Here is a 21,155-nt window from a genome sequence, read left to right as displayed (position 1 = left end):
TCTAAAGTACCACTAAAGTGAAATCCCCTAGATCAGGCGTAGGCAACCTTTTTAGTTCGGGGTTCTGATTTAAATGAAAAATTCAAAGATGAGGTCCACAGATTTCCGCACAATAATTGTAAGGATGACCCCCTACCCCCTACACTAAAGTTATATGCAAACCACAACACAGGGGTGCAGTCATAATGTGCTCCAAGCCAAATGTGTTTACTGCTATTTTTTCCTGGATACACTTGGACTTTCCCTTTAGAAGCAATGTAATGTGCAACCCACAATTAGTGGTAAATGCATGGGAACAGAGTGAGGTAACACCTGTAGGGAGGTGACACACTATGTACTTGGATGCTGTATACCTGGGTCGCCAGTACCTTCATTTTTCTAAGTGAAATGCTGACTAATTTCAGCTGCATTTAATTCCTGGCCATGTGGTACAAGCAAAATCACAGCCTGTAATGCATGGGTGTCACACTTACCACAACGTGAAAGCACTAGCACCCAGGGGCTGGATTTGGCTTAGCTACATCTGGTAACGGAGTGTGTCGCCACCCTAAAAGAAGTATCCTTAGGCCTCCTGTACACAAAGAACATGGATGTGGTTTTCACTGACCCATACATTAAAAATGAATTGACAGGGCTGCAAATACAGATAGATTAGGACCTGCTCCATATTTACAGCTCTTCAATTTGGCCCAGACACACAGCCACAAAAATGAAATGTATGGGTCTGTACTTTTACTCACAATTGCAAGCAAAAAGTAAAGCATAGCTCCCAACTGTCCCGGATTTGGCGGGACAATCCTGTTTTTACACTGCTGTCCTGCCGTCCTGGATAGCTTATAGTTTGTCCCGCTATGCCCCTGAAGTCTGCTATGCCCCTTAAGTGTTTTGTTGTTAACAAACTTTGTTAAGGTAGGGTAAAAGCTAAATGGTACATACTAAATCCTAGTGGTCTAAAGGACCTTTGATGACGTCATAAGCTTGAGATCAGACTCTTGTGCTGAGCTATTCTGGATACTACAGGTCAGTGTGGCGTTACACAGAAAGAGGAAGCTACTTGGGGAACCTTGGGGCGGATATAGGGGGCAATTAAAAAAGGCAGATGAAGGGGCAATTAAACTTGGGGCAGATAAAGGGGGACATTAGGCTGGTGGCAGATAAAGGTGGACATTAAGCTGGTAGCAGATTAAGGGGACATTAATCTGATGGCAGATGAAGGGGGACATTAAACTGGTGGTAGACAGAGGGGTACATTAAAATGGGAACAGATGAAGGGGGGACATTAAACTGGGGACATATCGAGGAGTGGACAGTAAATGGGGGGTAGGGCAGATGGAGGGTGATATTAAACTGGGGGTAACTGGAAGAGAACATTAAACCATGGGAGGTAGCTGCAGGGGGACATGTCTGCCTCCAGTTTAACGTTCCATTTAGGGGAAAATCTATTATTTTTCCATTGCCATCTTCTGAGAGGCATAACATTTATATTTTTTTTGTGGGAAAAGCTGTATTTTTTATCAGTACCGTATCGGGCTATATATGACATTTTGATCACTTTTTATTCCTTATTATCTGAGATGAGATAGAAAATTTGTTACTTGCTACTTTTTATTTCCATTTTTTTCCACAATGTTTAACGTGCGGGTTAATTAAAGGTTTACTTTTACTATACAGTTTGTTACAGTTGCAGCGATACTAAATGTAGTGTTTTATACTGTATTGTATGTTTTTATACTGTATGAGGAAAAACATATTGTTAGTTTTTTATTATTTGTAACTTCTACATATACAGTATATATATATATATATATATATATATATATATATATATATATGAAAGATGGTGGTGGTAGGTTTCCCCAAAGCACTCCCTCTGATAAAGTCTGCCGGTATCTCTTTGAGCCTGCCAGTGGTTGGTCTGTGGTGTTGATGGGTGCAGGATTGAAGACTCAGGACACAAAGAACAGTGCAAACAACTCACATTTTACTACAACGTAGATAGATGTCAAGTGAATAAAAGATGTTCCACAAGAATGGAGGTGCAAACTTGGGGCACCATTGGGAGTAGTACTGGAGTTGCTGTTGTATGGCATTTCCTTTAGTTGGTCAGCATCTTCATCGCTGGAGCAGTCTCCTTCTATAACAGTGTTATGATTCCATAAATACCACATAATATCTACAATGCCCTGGCTGCGGGATGCAGATCTATAAAGGTAGAGTCTGAAACTAAAGGCAGGGTCCTCACCACAAGTTCCATACAACTTCACCCTCATCTCTTGACTGTAGAACACCACCTGACACAACAGATAGACAACTGACTGACAAACCCAAACAGCCCAGCTTTACATGTTTCCTGTCCTCCAGTTGCAAAAAATAAAAACAAAGACACCGAGCGCTCTAAGTGCAGTATCACTTATAGAAGGAAATTAAGCCTTATATTGTAGGAAAAAAACGACCAATATAGCTTCTCACCTGAAAGGGTTGTGATAAAGTCACAACACCTGTATCCGCATTGCAAGATGAGCCAGGTAAGAGTGGCAGCGGTTCCGTCTGGAAACACCGGAGGACCAGGAGAAGTAGAAGAGATCGGCAGGATCAGGGATCCGCGCTCAAGGGTTGTATAAGAAAAAGTGTAGGTCCAGATTCACTTAATTTTGGATGGAAGGTTTTTAATAGGATAAAAACAGTAGGCACAACGTACCGGCACGTCCTGTCAGAACAAGGCAACCACTTCCCAGACGTATATACACTCACCAGCCACTTTATTAGGTACACCATGCTAGTAACGGGTTGGACCCCCTTTTGCCTTCAGAACTGCCTCAATTCTTCGTGGCATAGATTCAACAAGGTGCTGGAAGCATTCCTCAGAGATTTTGGTCCATATTGACATGATGGCATCACACAGTTGCCGCAGATTTGTCGGCTGCACATCCATGATGCGAATCTCCCGTTCCACCACATCCCAAAGATGCTCTATTGGATTGAGATCTGGTGACTGTGGAGGTCATTGGAGTACAGTGAACTCATTGTCATGTTCAAGAAACCAGTCTGAAATGATTCCAGCTTTATGACATGGCGCATTATCCTGCTGAAAGTAGCCATCAGATGTTGGGTACATTGTGGTCATAAAGGGATGGACATGGTCAGCAACAATACTCAGGTAGGCTTTGGTGTTGCAACAATGCTCAATTGGTACCAAGGGGCCCAAAGAGTGCCAAGAAAATATTCCCCACACCATGACACCACCACCACCAGCCTGAACCGTTGATACAAGGCAGGATGGATCCATGCTTTCATGTTGTTGACGCCAAATTCTGACCCTACCATCCGAATGTCGCAGCAGAAATCGAGACTCATCAGACCAGGCAACGTTTTTCCAATCTTCAATTGTCCAATTTCGATGAGCTTGTGCAAATTGTAGCCTCAGTTTCCTGTTCTTAGCTGAAAGGAGTGGCACCTGGTGTGGTCTTCTGCTGCTGTAGCCCATCTGCCTCAAAGTTCGACGTACTGTGCGTTCAGAGATGCTCTTCTGGCTACCTTGGTTGTAACGGGTGGCTATTTGAGTCACTGTTGCCTTTCTATCAGCTCGAACCAGTCTGGCCATTCTCCTCTGACCTCTGGCATCAACAATGCATTTCCGCCCACAGAACTGCCGCTCATTGGATGTTTTTTCTTTTTCGGACCATTCTCTGTAAACCCTAGAGATGGTTGTGTGTGAAAATCCCAGTAGATCAGCAGTTTCTGAAATACTCAGACCAGCCCTTCTGGCACCAACAACCATGCCACGTTCAAAGGCACTCAAATCAACTTTCTTCCCCGTACTGATGCTCGGTTTGAACTGCAGGAGATTGTCTTGACCATGTCTACATGCCTAAATGCACTGAGTTGCTGCCATGTGATTGGCTGATTAGAAATAAAGTGTTAACGAGCAGTTGGATAGGTGTACCTAATAAAGTGGCCGGTGAGTGTAGTCTATGGGCGGTCCAGTAGTGGTTAATAGTCGACCATTTCTGTGGTACCCCACAATTACCCCAATCTCGAAATCGGACAACTCTACACTTCATGGCATCTTGCATGCGACTAATCCTAATGCTGTTTCCTACACAGCATTTAATGGCGGAAGGCGTGACACCGCATATATTTTCATTTGCATGGGTGTCCAAATACTTATTGGTAGACAGTGTATGTATGTAGGTACAAGTAGGTATTGTAGGCTTGCTCAAATCCTACTGGTTCTTCACTTAAATCCCAGACAGACTCGATAATATTGAGATCAGGGCTCTGTGAGGCCATATTTTTACTTCCAGTACTCTTCCTGCAAAGGTTTATTATACCAAATATTGTTTTGATTTAATTTTCTCTTTTGTTGATTCACTTAATTTTGTTAATTGACAAAAAATAAATTATTAGCACTTCAATTTTTGAAAGTTTTCCTATTTAGGAGAATTTTTCCCGTTCATGCATAAAATTTTGCACAGTACCATATGTTACAACAGCTATGTATGTGCAGTCAGTGTTATATATGTGGCTGTGATTGACTCTTGCACTCCTGTAATAATAGCTGGGATTAGACAAAACTGTGATTTCAGCTGTTTAGCACTATCCACCACAGAGTGACTGGGAAATCATAACTAGCCTCATAAAGAGTCTACTATTAAAGTTGGTTATGCCCAAATTTATGCTTTTTATTTTAGTGACTCACTATTGAGTTAATAAATTTGGTTTCTCAGTACCCGGGATCCCTCAGCCACCTGTTCTATGTGACATTAGGAGTTGCTAAATGCGGATGAGTACACAGACAGTATAAGTGAGTGAGTTCAGCAGTTATGTAATCTTAGATTACTTGCTTTAACTGTGAAGTGAGATTGTATGAAAACCTTTCACCTGGTTTGTCGTGTGCAAATTGTTGCACAATGCAGTTTATTTTCTGCAAATTATTTGCAATGCAGATAACAGAGGCAAAATATTAGCTGAGCGAACATAAAGACCTGTGTTCCAGGTATACCAGTTCTTCTATTATGGCCCCTGCAAGCATTGTGCTTTGTATCTTACTCTGGGCTTCAAGATGCCAAACGTTAGACAAATTCATTGCTGCAACCTATGAACATGCAGTAATACTTCCAGATGAGACAATAACACCAATCTCAAGACAGGAAGCCCTGGATTTAATGAATAAGAACATTGACATTCTGGAAGAAGCAGTGAAGACAGCAGCACAGCAGGTACTTGTGTCATTCACTAATATGAAGACTAAAGCCTATTTGAGGCTGGATGGATGTGAACTTTTTGTGGCTTTTTTATTTGCAGATGTTGCTGCCTTCTTTGAGCTAGCCAGGAGTGGATTCTGCAGGAGGAGAAATCTAAGTCCTTCCTTTAGATTTCTTATTCCTTTTGAATCCACCCCGTCTTTGATTTAAAAAAACACTGCAAAACCTTCACCAAAAAAAGCAATGAATATGAGCCTGGCATGATAAATCTTGCAGATATTATTCATCATTTGTTCTCCCACTTTTCATATATTTTTTTTCCCATCACTTATGGGAGGCAGTAGACAGTATGCGCAGAAACACTGCTTTTTTTTTGTCGCAGATTTTGCTGCAGTTTTTTGAGCCAAAGCCAAGAATGGGAACCATAAAGGAAGATTCTTATACTTCTAACTTTTGTTGCATCCACTCCTGAAAAAAATCGCTAGTGTAAAAAAAACTGTTAGGGTTCGTTCACACAGAGTCTTTTGGTAGCAGATTTTGACGCTGAATCCGCTTCAAAATTCGCTGCCAAAAACGGCTCCCATTGACTTCAGTGAGAGCCGCTTGCTTCTTTTTTCCGCTAGCTAGTTGTAGAAAAAAGAAGCGAAATGCCCCTTCTTCCCACGGATTCCCCGGCTGACGCTGCGTGAGACTCCCTCCTGATTAGACCCATTCATTGAGAGCGGAATAACGCGGCGGGATGCCAGTGGACTGCACAATCATTCTGTCGTGGCTAGCCGCGCGGAATGTTTACACGCGGAATGCAAATTCCGCCATATGAACATACCCTTAGTAAATGAATGGGAGGTAATTTTTCAGGCAGATTTTGAGGCGAACATACCCTTAGAGGGCGGTCAGTGTTCCCTTTCAATCTCATCACACCAACTGTGTTGTGGTACATACTACACATCTATCTCCCTTATTGCTGCATTATACCCTGTTTGTCAAAAAATAAGCCCTAGTTATACCAGGACAAGTGCCCCACTACCTCACGCTACAACAGGGCGAAATCTGCTCACCTGTGTGTGCCCAAGTCCTGCATCAGAGTCCCGACTCTTGCCTCCTGTGTCAGCCTTCTGAGTGCCGCCTCCTGGATCCTGCCTCCTGGGCCAATACTATGCTGTAGGCTTGACTGCCTACATGACCAGATGTCAGGTGCCACCCCTGCTCCACTTCCACATATGCAGCCACTTTATTTCAGCCCCTCCCCCTTAGTGTAAAGGAGAGGAGATAGAGAGGGCACAGTGCCACTGATACTGCACCATCAATTGTGAATGTAAGTTAAGGTTACTAACCCCAACCATTTTATAAGATTCATTTTGAGCAAATCAGAAAACATTATGATTTGCTGCGGTGCCTGAAAAATAAAACTTACCCACAAAATAAACCCCAGATCTATTTTCTTTAAAAAAAATAAAATAAGGGTTCCTTCACACGGCGTAGTGCGCCTCTCCTTTAGACATGTGTACTCGTTTCCGAGCGCGGCGCTTCAAAACAGAGCCCATTGATTTCAATGGGTGCTGATATACGCGCGCTACCCATTGAAATCAATAGGTAAAAAGCCTCCGATTGATTTCAATGGGTAGCACGCGTATATCGGCACTCATTGAAATCAATGGGCTCTGTTTTGAAGCGCCGCGCTCGGACACGTGTATACGTGTCTAAAGGAGTGGCGCGCTACGCCGTGTGAAGGCACCCTAAGACCCTGTATTATATTTTGAGAAATATAATATTTTTCTTATCCTTATAATGGCTTCTCCATTTACTTTGATGATTTTTCACAGTTATTGCCACTAAGGGTCCATTCACACTAATTTTTTTTTGGCGAGGATTTCGGGGAGGAAAAAAATCTGTTTCAGAAATTAGGAAATGTTTTTTACCTCCAGCACAGTGTATGGACCTTGAAAAAACCGCTAGCGTTTTTTTTTCACATGGTTATTGCCAATTCCATGTGGATTTTCCGCCTCCCATTGACTGCGTTGGTTTTTGCAGGCAGAATCCGCCTGGAAGGAAGGAAGGAAGCTTTTTTTCTGCTAGTGGTAAAAAAAAGCTAGTGGAAACCATAGAACTCTATGGGGAGGCATTTTTTTTCCATGTGGATTCAGACACGGATTCAGCGCCAAAGTCCTCGCCAAAAAACTCCGTGTGAATGGACCCTTACAGCTATCTCATCCTTTATATAGCTTTGTATAGTTCAGATTCACAGAAACCTTGAGCACTGAAATGATTTTTTCCCTAGGGGGCACATCTGATTGTCACACCAGAAGATGGGATATATGGATGGAGATTTACAAGAGAAACAATCTACCCTTTCCTGGAAGATATTCCTGACCCTGATGTTGACTGGATACCATGTTCTGACCCTGAAAGGTACATACACGCATTGTCTGCTAAACATACATTTCAATTTCAGACCAAATAATTTTTTACCAGAAATCAAACAGTCTGTGACCAGGAAGCTAAATATCAAATATTATTATATTGTAGGGGGTATTAGTCTGAGCACCATCATATTTAAGCCTAATAGATGCACCATCTCCTTGATACAATTGCAGTAGAGACCTCCCTGAGCTGCAGAACCCTTGAAGCTGCATTTGAGACTTCTTTCTGTATTTCTAAAACCAACTTTTTCAAGAAGATGGCACATATAGGCCGGATTTACATCTGCGCCCGGCCTTCGTTATGCAGGTTTCCGTTTCCTGCCCAAAACTGGACAGGAGACAGAAATGTGCAGGCATGTTTCAAACCCATTCATTTGAACGGAAATTGGGCGCAGATGTGAACGAGCCCTTACTGGAGTATCTAATGGTATGATGGTGCTCAGGATAATGTCGCCTACAGTGTACTGTAGCTGTTTGATATCAAGTTCCTGATGATGGATCCACTTTAAAGAAGAGGTTGTACAAGGTAAAAAAAAATACATGGATACTATTGAAATCATTGCTTAATTATTTTTTTTTTGAAAATCTTATATAACAAACAATAATGTAATATTCTAAACACAATTTCACAGTAATTGCAAATAACATCAATTATAATGTCATAAATCAAACTCTATTAAAATGTTGAATTATGCAATTGGGTCATGAGTCATTTAATAAAAGCATGAGTCACAACCCTTATATCACAACCCTTCAGATCCTATACTAGGGTATATGGTGTATTTATCTCTGCATATCTCTTTCTGACTTTTTCTTGTAGATACACCATATTTGGTGTTACCCTTGGCAAAAATAATATATAACAGTACTCTTATGTGCTAAGGTCCCAATGTATACCCCTTCAACATTCCTAAACTTCCCCACAGTATAGTGTCACAGAAGTTAGTTGACAATATCACAGGGATACAGTCGTTGTTCCAGTGTAGAAGCTAGGGTCCCACCCCGTAATGGCAGTAAAGAAGGAGCTTCACACGAAGTAATGCCAACAAAATTAACGTGTTTTATTGGTAGAGCGTGGTGGAGCAAACGTTTTCGGTCACATTAGACCTTTTTCAAGCTCTGTAAGTTGATGTAATAAGTCAAAATTGACTGCAATCAGGAGGTGGAGAGAAATCCAACTACCTCTGCCGCCGCTACCAGGAAACCCGCTCTCTCAGTGTAGAAGAAAATCAAAAAAGTTGATGGTGTGCGCACATAAAAATGGTTGTTAGCCGCAGGGAAGCGCAAAAAGCGCTTTTTGCGCTTCCCTGCGGCTAACAACCATTTTTATGTGCGCACACCATCAACTTTTTTGATTTTCTTCTACACTGAGAGAGCGGGTTTCCTGGTAGCGGCGGCAGAGGTAGTTGAATTTCTCTCCACCTCCTGACTGCAGTCAATTTTGACTTATTACATCAACTTACAGAGCTTGAAAAAGGTCTAATGTGACCGAAAACGTTTGCTCCACCACGCTCTACCAATAAAACACGTTAATTTTGTTGGCATTACTTCGTGTGAAGCTCCTTCTTTACTACAGAAGTTAGTTAACATTTCAGTCCCTTTAGTATTACATAATTTTTTTTTATCAGTTTTTTTAACCTCTTTTTGTTAAAACAATAAATCTTAAGTAAACATATATCCAATATAAGGCTCCATTCACACAGAGTAACGTAGGCGTTTTTTGTGCTTATTTTGTGCTTATTTTGGCACATAGCGTCGCGTAAACGCCACGTATACGCCGCGTTTGCGCCGCGCTATTTTGAGGTCGCGTTGAACGGCGCAAACGCGGCGCTATGTGCCAAAATAAGCACAAAATAAGCACAAAAAATGCCAACGTTACTCTGTGTGAATGGAGCCTAATGATGCGTTTTAACCCCCATCCATCTCCCCTATGATTCCCCTGCTGCCCTTCTATAGGTGTTAACTATTATGTATGATGATGTGGTATTTAAATGTCAGGAAGACGAATGTGAAGTTGGGTGAATTTAACAAGTTTCTGGCATGAGGCGGGGTTAGAGTTATATGTCACTATGGCAAGTTACAGTTAGCTGCGCTTTCATCTGTTGTGTAGTTTTTAAAAAGATAATCGTACACTGGCATAAATGGAGAAGTGACACGAACCTGCTGAGTGGTAGTGCAATAAGGAACAGGAATCAGAATGAAAAGTGTATTAAAAATGTATTACTTAAAGGGGTTTTCCTATCAACATAATCCTATTTAATTTTGCAGACAATTAAAAGAAAATTGATTAAAATTTTTCACAGTTTTAACAATTTTCTCTTACTATCTTAGTGGTGACTAGAGATGAGTGAGTAGTACTCGATCGAGTAGGTGTTCGATCGAATACTATGGTATTCAAAATACTCGTACTCGATCGAGTACTACTAGCTGTTCGAAGTTAAGATTCGATGCAGAACCAGCGTTGATTGGCAGAATGCTATACATTGCCAATCAACGCTGGTTCTTCTCTTACCATTAGAAGTCTTCTCCCTGCGCAGCGCTCCCGCGTCCTCTTCCGGCTCTTCATTCACTCTGCTTAGGCATTGGGACTGCGCATGTCCGCTTGTAGTGTGGGCATGCGCAGTCGGCTCTTCCCAGGCCCGATGCCTAGCAGAGTGAATTCAAGGCCGGAAGAGGACGCGGGGACGCTGCACAGGGAGAAGAATCCAGCCCGACCCTCACTCATGGACTTGGGAAGCAGAATTTGTTTGAATGTTGCGTACCCCTGAAACGAGCATTTCCCCCATAGACTATAATGGGGTTCGAAACCCGTTTGAACAGTCAAACAGTGTGCGGCTGTTCGAATCGGATTTCGAACCCAAACAGTTCTTTGTTTTGATTGGTCACCAATGAATGTCGGCTTGGCTTGGCGCCTGATAGTGTTTGATTACAATATCTGTAAAGTGCTGCAGAATATGTTGCCAAGATATAAGCAAGAGAAATGAATAAGATAAACCAAGCCATGAATATTATCGTGTCTGGTTTATCTTCTTGTACATGTACTGCCACTGACTTTTTTGTCTTGAAAATATAAACCGGCCACAATATGGAAATTATGAATGGGTTTCTGACAAGTGTTCACACCACAGAAAGTGGCAGCTTTCATGGCTGTATCTATTGGCAAACTATGAAGAAAAAATCCTGCCACCACTAAGATGGATAGAGAATATCTTTCAAAACTCTGCAAAAAATCTTTGCAAAAAATATTTCACTTCTAATTATTTGCAAATTTAAATATGGTTATATGTGTAGTAAAACCCAATAATTATGTTATGGCCATAGAGCGCTTTCTTATCCAATGACATTTATCCATGTTTACAGTCCATGCAGAGCACAGAAAAGAATACCTTTAACTCAGTATAGTCTTGAAAACTTACGATGACCAGGTACCCTAAACAGTTAAGATCAACAGTCCATATGCTCCATTACAAGGGTAACATGACTGACAATGCAGAGGCTTTATGACTTCTTCTATTGTTTGCATTATGCAGGTTTGGTCCAGCTCCTATTCAGACAAGACTGAGTTGTATGGCAAAGCATAATTCCATTTATGTTGTTGCAAATATCGGTGACAAAAAATTGTGCAGCCCATGTGATGTTGGATGCCCAGATGATGGCCAGTATAACTATAACACTGCTGTAGTGTATGACTCTAATGGGAAGTTAGTAGCCCGTTATCACAAGGTATGTCTCTGGTTTATTTCTAGCTTTGGTTAATGAATCATGTACTGTAACTATTTTCTTATCTTCAATATTTTCCAAGTTTACTACAATACCAATACCACATAACCCTGCATGATAAATAAATAAAGACTAAATATCTGTAACTTTTGGTTAAACATGGGGTCAGACACTTCTTTATTTAAATATGGATGGCCTGAACACCAGTGTTAATGGACACCTCACACTTTAGCTCCTGACTCTCCTGCTGCTTTATCCAACACCACCGCTTTGCATTCACTCCAATATAGAAGAAATTATCTCCCAAGAGAACACCCGGCTTCATCTTCTTGGTCGTTGGTGCTGAAATCCTTCCTGCAGCGCTCATCCTAAACCCTGGCGTTGTCACCAAAACGATGCAGCGCTGCTTTCTCCCTGTTCCTCAGCCACGCAAGCTGTGTTACACACTGCAGCCTCCTCAACATCTATGTCTGATGGCTCGGGTACCTCCCCTCCAGCATCCCAGACAATTCCTTCTTCTACCGCACCACTGTAGTGTCTTTCATGTGCCTCCTCTCCCTCCTTCATGCTTGGCTCAGTGTTGCTGCAGAACCTCTTGGCCCACCCTACCTCTCCAGCTGTACAACAGGATCAGTGAAGCCCTCCCATCACTCTCACATATCTGTGGCCTGTGGCATTTTCAGTGGGATCATGGACCCATCCCTCATCAGCCTGCATTGTCCTGCACTGATCAGCCCTTACAAGGGACACTCACTCACTAACTTCACCTTCATTTGCCGCTACTGAGACTGTTGCCTTGGGCTTTCTATCACAGGTGGGGCTGGCAGCGGAGAAGAACACCTGGGATAGGCTGTCATCAGGTCTTGTGCCAACCCTGAGGCCCACTACCCTCCAGATTCTTTCTACCACTTGTTGCCTACTATAAAAGATTATAAAGATCTTGTCGATAAAGTTAAGCAAGCTTACAAGCGAGAGATAGCAGTGTGGCTGGATTTACAGCAAATTGCTGACAGAGTGGATTTGCTTGAGACTTCTCACAATGAGACCCATCAATATGTCTCCCAGATGAGGGAGGTAGTTTCTCTGCAGACTGAGATCCTCAAAGCTCAGACTCACCATCTTGAAGATTTGGATAACAGAGGCAGGTGTCACAACATCAGGGTACGAGGCCTGAGACAATGGGAGAGGAGAATTTGAAAGTTACATTGGAGGCCATCTTTAATATGGTCCTGGGCAAACCGCGAAACCATTGCCTCAAGCTTGGAAAAAAATTGGAGCACTTTTTCCATTAACGATAAGACACATAATTACAGGTCACCCCGCTGCAGTGAGCATGTCTGTGTTGGTACACTATGTCATGTGACTTTGCTAATTTTGTGATGGAACAAGGTCCTACCATACTGCCATCTGTGGCATCTGAAAAAAACAGTAAATAGTATTACAAAGTGAAAAAAGTGTTATGCAAAGCTTACAAAAAAGCATTAAAATAATATAGTCAGTAAATCAAAGGAAGTACTTAGAACTGGGAGATGTGTGGGCTATTTCTTGGCTGATAGCAATATAATGGGATCATCCCAAAGGAACTGTGAAGGACGGTAGCCCAGCAGATAAGACATGCACCCAGTTAATGACCACCGAGGCCTTGCTGGCAGAAATACTGGAATAATAATAATAATACTGGCCGTAATAGGAATACTGGGTAAATCCCCTAAGAGGACATGTCCAACAGTCAGTGTCTCCCCAGCTTAACCCACAAGATTATTAACATTTTAGATGTAGTTATCTATGTAATCCATGTAATACCTGTTGTATTATACTGTATATGTAGTGTAGTAGTTTAATAATGTATGTTAATGACAAGTTATAGAATGTGTATCTGCAATATGGCATGGTCTGTCTAATGGTACATCTTTCTTACAGTACAACCTGTTTCTTGGAGAGGTCCAGTTTAATGTCCCCAAAAAACCTGAGATTGTGACCTTTGATACTCCTTTTGGAAAGTTTGGAATTTTCATCTGCTTTGATATACTTTTTTACTACCCAGCGGCTGCACTGGTAGTGGAGCACAATGTGGACACAATTCTTTTCCCTACTGCATGGATGAACCTCCTCCCTCATCTGACTGCTATAGAATTTCACTCAGCATGGGCCATGGGAATGGGTGTAAATTTGCTCTCTGCAAATACCCATAATACAAGCAACAGGATGGCAGGTAAGTCCAAATGCAATCAATGTCTCACAAATATATTGTAATCCCCAAGAATAAGACTAGTCAGCATAAATAGAACATTCAACAATAGCTAAAAGTGATGTCCAAGACTGATAGTGATCCGTCGCGGTTTTGTAAATCGCAGCATGTCAATTATATCTACGGAAACTCCGGCGGCTTTCCCATAGATATAATTGTAACAGGAAGTACACAGAGGAAAACTCTGTAAACTTTCTGTTCAAAGTGGTGCGAGAAGAACCGCAATGTGTTCACGCCACAGTTGTTCCCGCTGCGCTTTAGCGCTGCGGTTCCGGCCCATGGGGCCTTAGCCTTAAGATGTTATTAGTGAATGTGAACTGAGCTGTAATAACAGCACTTGGTCACTGTACAGTTTACAGAGCAAGCTACTTCCATTTCCATTAACACCATGCTAAACCATGTCTTCAGTGCAGGGCTAGGTGTCGGGCCTTCATCAAACACAAATTAGGATAGATCACATAGTGTTCCTGTGTTTGGGAGAACAGCAATGGATGACAACAAGAGGTGCATGGTGGCAAACATCTGAATGGACAAATCATCTAATAGGAAGAGTCGAGCATAGTGAAACTGAAAATTTTTGACACAAACCATCAGAATGCATTTGCACAACAGTGGACTATGAGCTAGATGTCCAGCTACAGGTGTTTCATTGACCTCAAACCATAGCTCTCAAAGGCTATCATGGTGGACAGCAATGGAGGCTATAATGGAGGTCTATTCTCTTCAGCGAATCCATTTTTTCCTTGGGTGCAATGATAGCTGGAGATTGGTCTAAAGTCCATGTGGGCAATGCCAGGATGAGGTCTTCACAAGGGAATGTCACACCAGTCCGACTCCTTAGATTAGGGTGTAGGGTGTCATAATGTTTGATAGCCATACCCTCTTCATTTCAGGTACTATAACAACTCAGTGTTACATTAATTTGGTCATAAAACCAGTGCCAGAACTGCCATATTCACAAAGCGTTCTAAGAGCCCTTCTTCAGCAGAACCACTAATCCACACATTGCCTATGCCAATATGAGCAGCCAGTGTAGCCTATGTAACATGCTAAGGGCTAGTTCACACGTAAATTACGTGTGGCTTATTTTCGTCCTGAGAAAAAACGCTTCTGAATTAGGAAGCGGTTTTTGGACCTTGCCGCATTTTTTGGAGTGTTTTTTGGTAACAACCGCTTCAAAAAACGCCAGGCAGTTTTCCCCTCCCCTAAAGTGAATGGCCGCAAAAAAAAGTCACGTTTTTTTCGGCGCTAAAAAATGCAACGCTTTTTTTTTGCTAAAAACACGAAGCGTTTTTCTCCTCCCATTCACTTCTATTGCTTTCTTCAGGCGGAAAACACCTGAAGAAAGGTCATTTCACTTCTTTTTTCTGCTAGCGGAAAAAAGAAAGCTAGCGGTCTCCTAGACCACCATTATATGGAGGAGGATTTTGAGGATTTGTCCCCGTGTGAACTAGCCCTAACACAGCTGGCAGTGTGTGCAGACTTGTATCCCATCATACTCATCAAGGACACATTGGTCTGCAATTGCGAAATTAGCGCCCAGTCTTGATGATATGTGTGCCCAAGTCTGTTCAGAGCAGCGTAACATCCATTAATAGTCTGTCTGATAATATGCCAGCATCATGCATGTATTTTTGGACATGGTGCTCATACTTGTTGCTGAATAACTTTAGATGTTGGGACTATTTTGTTTCTTTTTTTTATCACTTGCATATCATTAAAATGTCTGTTGATCCTGGGATTTCCAAGATTCTAAGACTTTTCGTTCTTGGTGTTGTAATTTCAATGTTCAATAAGTTGTAATATCTAAAGTAATAGTTAAAAGCAATAAATAGTTACAGATAATTAATATTACAATTACTACAATGTTTTCTGTTTCTTTCCTTCTCATAGGCAGTGGAATCTTTTCCCCAGATAAAGTTATACCGTATTACTATAACATGAAAAATGAGTCTGGGCAACTCCTGATCTCAGAACTTAATTCCCATCCTCGAAATTCTTCAACATACTATCCCATCACATGGAACCTGTATGCCTCTCAAATCGAGAATTCTCCTTCCGGCAGCAATGTATTTAATGGGTACCTTTTTGCTGATGAATATACATTTACTGAACTTAAAGAGCTACATGGACAGTATTCAATTTGTCAAGATAACCTGTGCTGTCACTTAGATTATACAATGGCAGAGAAACACAGTGAAGAGATATTCGTATTTGGTGTTTTCAATGGTCTTCACACAGTTGAAGGAGAATATTATCTGCAGGTATATTTAAAGTCCTTTAAATAATGGAATTATAAAAAGGTAGAGATATAATATAGGTAACACTATGTCATTTTTAGACCCAGAATTAAGTGCTGATTAATTTCTATATTTTTATAGATGTAGGATCTGTGTTACCTCTCCTCCTGCTATCCTCATATTGATTGAGTGGTTACTATAGGGGGCAGAATTTTTTTGAAGTTCACTGTTTTCCTCTATACTAAAATCCTCACTTATGTAACAGAGGACAATTTACTGCTGCTCCATGCCATGGCTGTTTCTAGGTAAGACAGTGATGAGTATGTCCTCCACCTCCATCCAGTTATATAACAGCCATGGGAAACAATCCTCAGCATGGAGCCATGTGTGTGTGTATACATGGGAAATTCTATACCTGCCATTTCTCTAGAATTTTCCAGGAGACTCAAGGAAAATGGGGAGACTGATCTATGTTGATATAAAAGTGAAGCAGAAAGCCGCCAAATCCCTGCTCTAGACACCCCTTTGCTGTATTATACTGTGTGGGAACCATCAAAGAGACTTTATACTATGTGGTGGACAATAAAGGAGCATTATACTATGTAGGGGGTCACTGAGAATCTATCACACTGTGTTATACAAGAAAGGGCACTATATTGTGTAGGGCCCAATGGGCAGTGTTAGGGACCCATGAATGAATAGGCCCAATAAATAAAATATGGAGCATGCAGCATAGGGAACTTTTACCAAACCTAATAGCACTGTATGTTGTATGATTTTTGACCTATAAATAGAGAGAGTAACATGAAACAGGGACATTTTATTAAACAGGGGGCATAGCTATTAAATATTGGCTTCTAGCCTGTTTCTCTTGGCAAGTATGTATAAAATTATTACAACTTCCATATTGTGTAGGAGATATACGTAGAGCTAGAATTAATATTTGATACTTCTTTAATAGAGTTAAAAGACAAATTTGTGTTTATGGGTGGAAATTTACCAGAAGCAAAAAGAAAGAAAATGATTTTCTATGTTTATTAAGTAGTACCGTATTTTCTGGTGTATGAGATGACTTTTTAAACTCCAAAACTTTTCTGAATAGTTGGGGTTGTCTTATACGCCGGGTAACCGGTGGGGCAGGGGGTGGAGGGGTGGGATCGCAACCTTCCTGCCGCCGCTGGTTACCTCTTTTTAATGCATACTTATCCCTTGGCATACTCTTTAATGCTTTTTTATTTGCTTTCCAGTCCCGAATAGAGATGAACGATTAGTATTCTAAACTATCGTTTCGAATATTTCGCTCCATAGGAATGAATGGAAGGCGCTTAACCCCTTGGTGTTTGGCTGCTTCCATTCATTCCTATGGGAGCTAGGTATTCGAAACTATATTTTCGAATACTATTCGCTCGTCTCTATTCGGGAATGGAGGAATGGAAAGCAAATAAAAAAGCATTAAAGAGTATGCCAAGGGGTAAGTCTGCATTAAAAAGAGGTAACCCACAGAAGAGGGGCAGTCTTATACGATGAATATATCCCAAACTCTATATTTTAACTGTAAAAGTTGGGCGTCATCTTATACACCCAGTCATCTTATACGCCAGAAAATACGGTAGTTAAAGTTTAAACCTTTTGTATTCTTGCAGGCTTCGTGGTTTTAAAGAAAAAACTTTTTAAAAAACATGCTAATATGTTTCATAGTGCACTATAGGCATAGCCACTTATAAGCTTGTTTACATGCAGCTTAGAGTCTATTGCCTCCAAGTATCAGTATTCATTATTCAAAACCCCATATTCACTTCTGAAGCCAGTTTCATTATTCCCCTACTGAAATATCTCACATGTGACTAATGAACAAAGATGGCGCATCTGCCAAGAAGCTCATTAGCATATTTTTTTTCAAACCAGTGATCCTGTCAGAGTAACAAATGTATTGTCTAAAATGGTGTTACAGTTCCCTATTAACCAATGTATACAGTTTAAATATGATTTGGGAAGTGGTAGACTCACTCTAAGGGGGCATTCACACAGAGTAATGACTTCAATGGGTTCTGTTTAGCGCGCGTAACACATTGAAATCAATGAGAGGCTTTTTAACCCGTTGATTTCAATGTGTTATGCGCGCTAAACGGAACCCATTGAAGTCAATGGGATTCTGTTTTGCAGCGCTGATTCTGACATGAGTTTACGTGTCAGAATCAACGCCAGTAGAAATAGGGATACAGGGAGAATCAACTCTAGGTTACATTGTGTGAATGCCCCCTTAGGGAAACCAGCTCACCATCCAGCCCCACAGGTAGTTAGGCTAGGGTCACCTGAACTAAATAGTGTTTTCCCATTGTGAATGGGTGACTCAGTTGCTGAGATATCATCCCTTTTGTTAACATGAAAATGATCTCTTTGGAGCATCAAAGACATTGCCTTTGCTACAAAGCAATATGAACTCATGACAACGGAGCCGCCGATTCACAAGGGGAAAACACTGTTTAATTCGGGTGACTCTATCTAGCTGTGTTGCTATGCTAGGTTCTGGAGACAGACTTCCTTAAATTCAAATAGCTTCCAATGTATGATTTCTTTTTTTGCATCTTTTAGATTTTTTTATTTGGAGCTCAGCAGCTATGAAATGAATTAGCAAGCGTAAATTCATTTTTCTGTCTCTTTCTTGTCCCAGGTATGCACAATGCTGAAGTGTCAAACTACAGATTATAGATCATGTGGGGAATCTGTAGAGACAGCCTTAACCAGATTTGACTCATTTTCCATAAGTGGGAATTTTTCTACTTCCTTTGTATTTCCAGAGGTTTTGCTGACTAATATTCATTTGGCTCCTGATATGTTCCAGGTAAATAACACTTACTGATGGATTTGTATTGTACAGTATATTCTTACAGATGTACACTTAGTGGAAGATAGAGCTGTGAAGTCATGAGAGTTAGGGCCCGTTTACACGGAGTAAACGCGCGCGTATTTTGGCAAAATACACATGTAAAAATAAGACTCCGGGAGCCTGCACATGGAGTTTACGCGTATTTTGACGTGTTTTTTTACACGTGTAAAAAAATGTCATTGAAGTCAGTGGGAGGGAGCCTGCACACAGAGTTTACGCTCGTTCATTCTGAACATAAAACTCGTTCAGGCTGAGGCCCCATGTTTTTTTTGCTGCAGATTTTGTTGTGGGTTTTTGAGCCAAAGCCAGGTGTGGATTGAGCAGAATGGAGATGTATGAGTTTATTAGATATTTCCCATTCCTTTAGTAGTTGTTCCTGGCTTTGTTCAAAAACCGCAGCAAAATCTGCAACAAAAAAAGCTGCAATTCCACAATGTGGAGCTTCAGTCTTAGGCTAAGGCCCCATGGGCCGTATCCGCAGCACTAAAACGCTGTGGGAAGAACCGCTGTGTGAACACATTGCGGTTCTTTTCGCAGCGCTTTTAAGAGAAAGTTCACAGAGTTTTTCTCTGCGGACTTTCTCTTAACATTATATCTACGGGAAAGCCACCGGCGTTTCCGTAGATATAATTGACATCGCGTGTCCGCGCTGCAATCTTTTCCGCAAAGTGGGGATGGAATTCGCATGAATCCCATCCACTTTGCCTGCACTGTACAACGCCGCGACTTTTCCCGCAGCATCTCCGCAAATCGTGGTGTTTTCGGTCCGGTCAGCCTTAAAGAGTGTTCTGCACTCGTAATTTTGAAATACAGCTATCCAATGTCAGTGTAAGGTGCATTCACACTAAATGCTAGCTTATTTTGTAGAGTAAAATTACACTTGTAAATTTTGCTATCCCATTGACTTCAATGATATTTTTTTACAAGTGTAAAAATACGCCAGTAAAAAACACGCCTGTAAAAAATACGCCTGTAAAAATACGCCTGTAAAATGTCATTGAAGTCAATGGGATAGCAAAATTTACAAGTGTAATTTTACTCTACAAAATAAGCTAGCGTTTACTCAGTGTGAATGCACCCTAACAAGAATTCATTTTTATTAAAATAAGGAGTTTTGGCTATGGCTATGTGTGTCATTTTACTCATGTCTGTAACATTAAGGCAGGGGCCCCACGTTGCAAAAACGCAACGATGGAGAACGTTGCATTTTACAGTACCTGCAAAGTGGATGGTATTCTGGCTAATCCTATCCACACCTTGCAGTAAAAGTTCAGCAGTGGAAAAGCTGCATTTTCAAAAACGTATTTTAATTATACTTACGGAAACACAGACTTTTTTTTATAGGTATAATAGGTGCAGAAAGTCTGTATTTTCCACTGAGGTCTTTTCTGCAGCATTTTATTGCGGCTCTCTCTGTGGGGCCTTAGCCTAAGGCTGGTTTTAGAAAAATTGTGGCTCTGGACAAAGTTAAGAGTGTAGCCACAAATTCTGAAATATTGAACTAGCAATCCATTAGTCAATTCAATCTGGTGTGCAGAGGGCTGCAGCAGTGTTCTCTAGAACTTCCGGGAATGTTGCCCAGACCTTAAAAGAACAGGGACAAAAACACCACAAGCTCCCCTGACACACATTGACACGAGATAGTAATAAAGTACTGGACTGTTTCATTAAACTAGTGATATAATAGTTCCTGAATAGGCCTCCAAACAGTCCCCCCCCCAATACAACTAAAACTGGTAATCCCTCATTCTGGGGCACCAGAGCAAAAGTATAGTGTCCATTATCCCTATGGGGCTTCTTTGGCAATGGATACCTTAGGTAGTTGCCTAATTTTCTTCTAATGCCAACCCTATGTAAGATATAAAATAGACAAAGTGGAAGGACATTTCCAGCAAATTTTTATTATGGTTATGTTTTCCCAGGTGCTAAAGGATGGACGCCTTATAAGTAAACCTGGAATTTCTTCCCATCCACTGTTAAGTGCAACCCTGTTTGGAAGATGGTATGAAAAAGACCCAACTCCAAAGTGATGTAGATTAAATTTTTAATTTTGGAAGAAATCTTTTTGTAGCATCCAGTTTTTTGATCAATAAACTTTATTGTGTTGCCTATAAAATGTTATTGTAGGAAACAAACATGTTTTACCTCACTGTCTCTCAAAATCTTTTAGTTAAAGGAGCTGTCCTGGATAATATTCATGGCCTACCATGGTGGCTGTTTGATGCCCACTGATATATATATATATATATATATATATATATATATATATATATATATATATATATAATGATGTTAAGTTACATCTGAAAACAAACAGTGTTAAGTCTCCATTCACACAAGTGTCATGGCTTCCATTTACAGTTGAACTATTCCAGTTATGGCAGATGTATTGGTGAAGACTAATGAACTTGATTGACCTTTAGTATTTGGGTTTCT

At 41.0% G+C, this 21,155-nt stretch overlaps 1 protein-coding gene across 1 annotated transcript; it reads left to right on the top strand.

Moving 5' to 3' along the window:
• The first annotated feature begins 4,824 nt into the window (after nt 1-4,824).
• Nucleotides 4,825-20,822, top strand: VNN1 (vanin 1). The gene is made up of 7 exons (XM_075266629.1): nt 4,825-5,219; nt 7,483-7,613; nt 11,155-11,347; nt 13,265-13,556; nt 15,486-15,856; nt 18,504-18,674; nt 20,642-20,822. Exons 1-7 carry the CDS (start codon nt 5,016-5,018, stop codon nt 20,747-20,749), a joined length of 1,470 nt encoding a protein of 489 aa, XP_075122730.1. The 5' UTR covers nt 4,825-5,015; the 3' UTR covers nt 20,750-20,822.
• The last annotated feature ends 333 nt before the right edge of the window (nt 20,823-21,155 follow it).

This window comes from Leptodactylus fuscus, chromosome 3, assembly GCF_031893055.1.
Source record: "Leptodactylus fuscus isolate aLepFus1 chromosome 3, aLepFus1.hap2, whole genome shotgun sequence".
In the NCBI taxonomy this organism is placed as follows: domain Eukaryota; kingdom Metazoa; phylum Chordata; class Amphibia; order Anura; family Leptodactylidae; genus Leptodactylus; species Leptodactylus fuscus.
This window is presented reverse-complemented; position numbering and strand designations above follow the sequence as displayed.

What these genes read in the sequence shown, in the direction of transcription:
- VNN1 (XM_075266629.1), top strand. Translation starts at nt 5,016, where the DNA reads ATGGCCCCTGCAAGCATTGTGCTTTGTATCTTACTCTGGGCTTCAAGA. An exon ending in TGAAGACAGCAGCACAGCAG is followed by an intron (nt 5,220 to 7,482) that starts GTACTTGTGTCA and finishes TTTTTTCCCTAG; the next exon opens with GGGGCACATCTGATTGTCAC. An exon ending in CCATGTTCTGACCCTGAAAG is followed by an intron (nt 7,614 to 11,154) that starts GTACATACACGC and finishes TGCATTATGCAG; the next exon opens with GTTTGGTCCAGCTCCTATTC.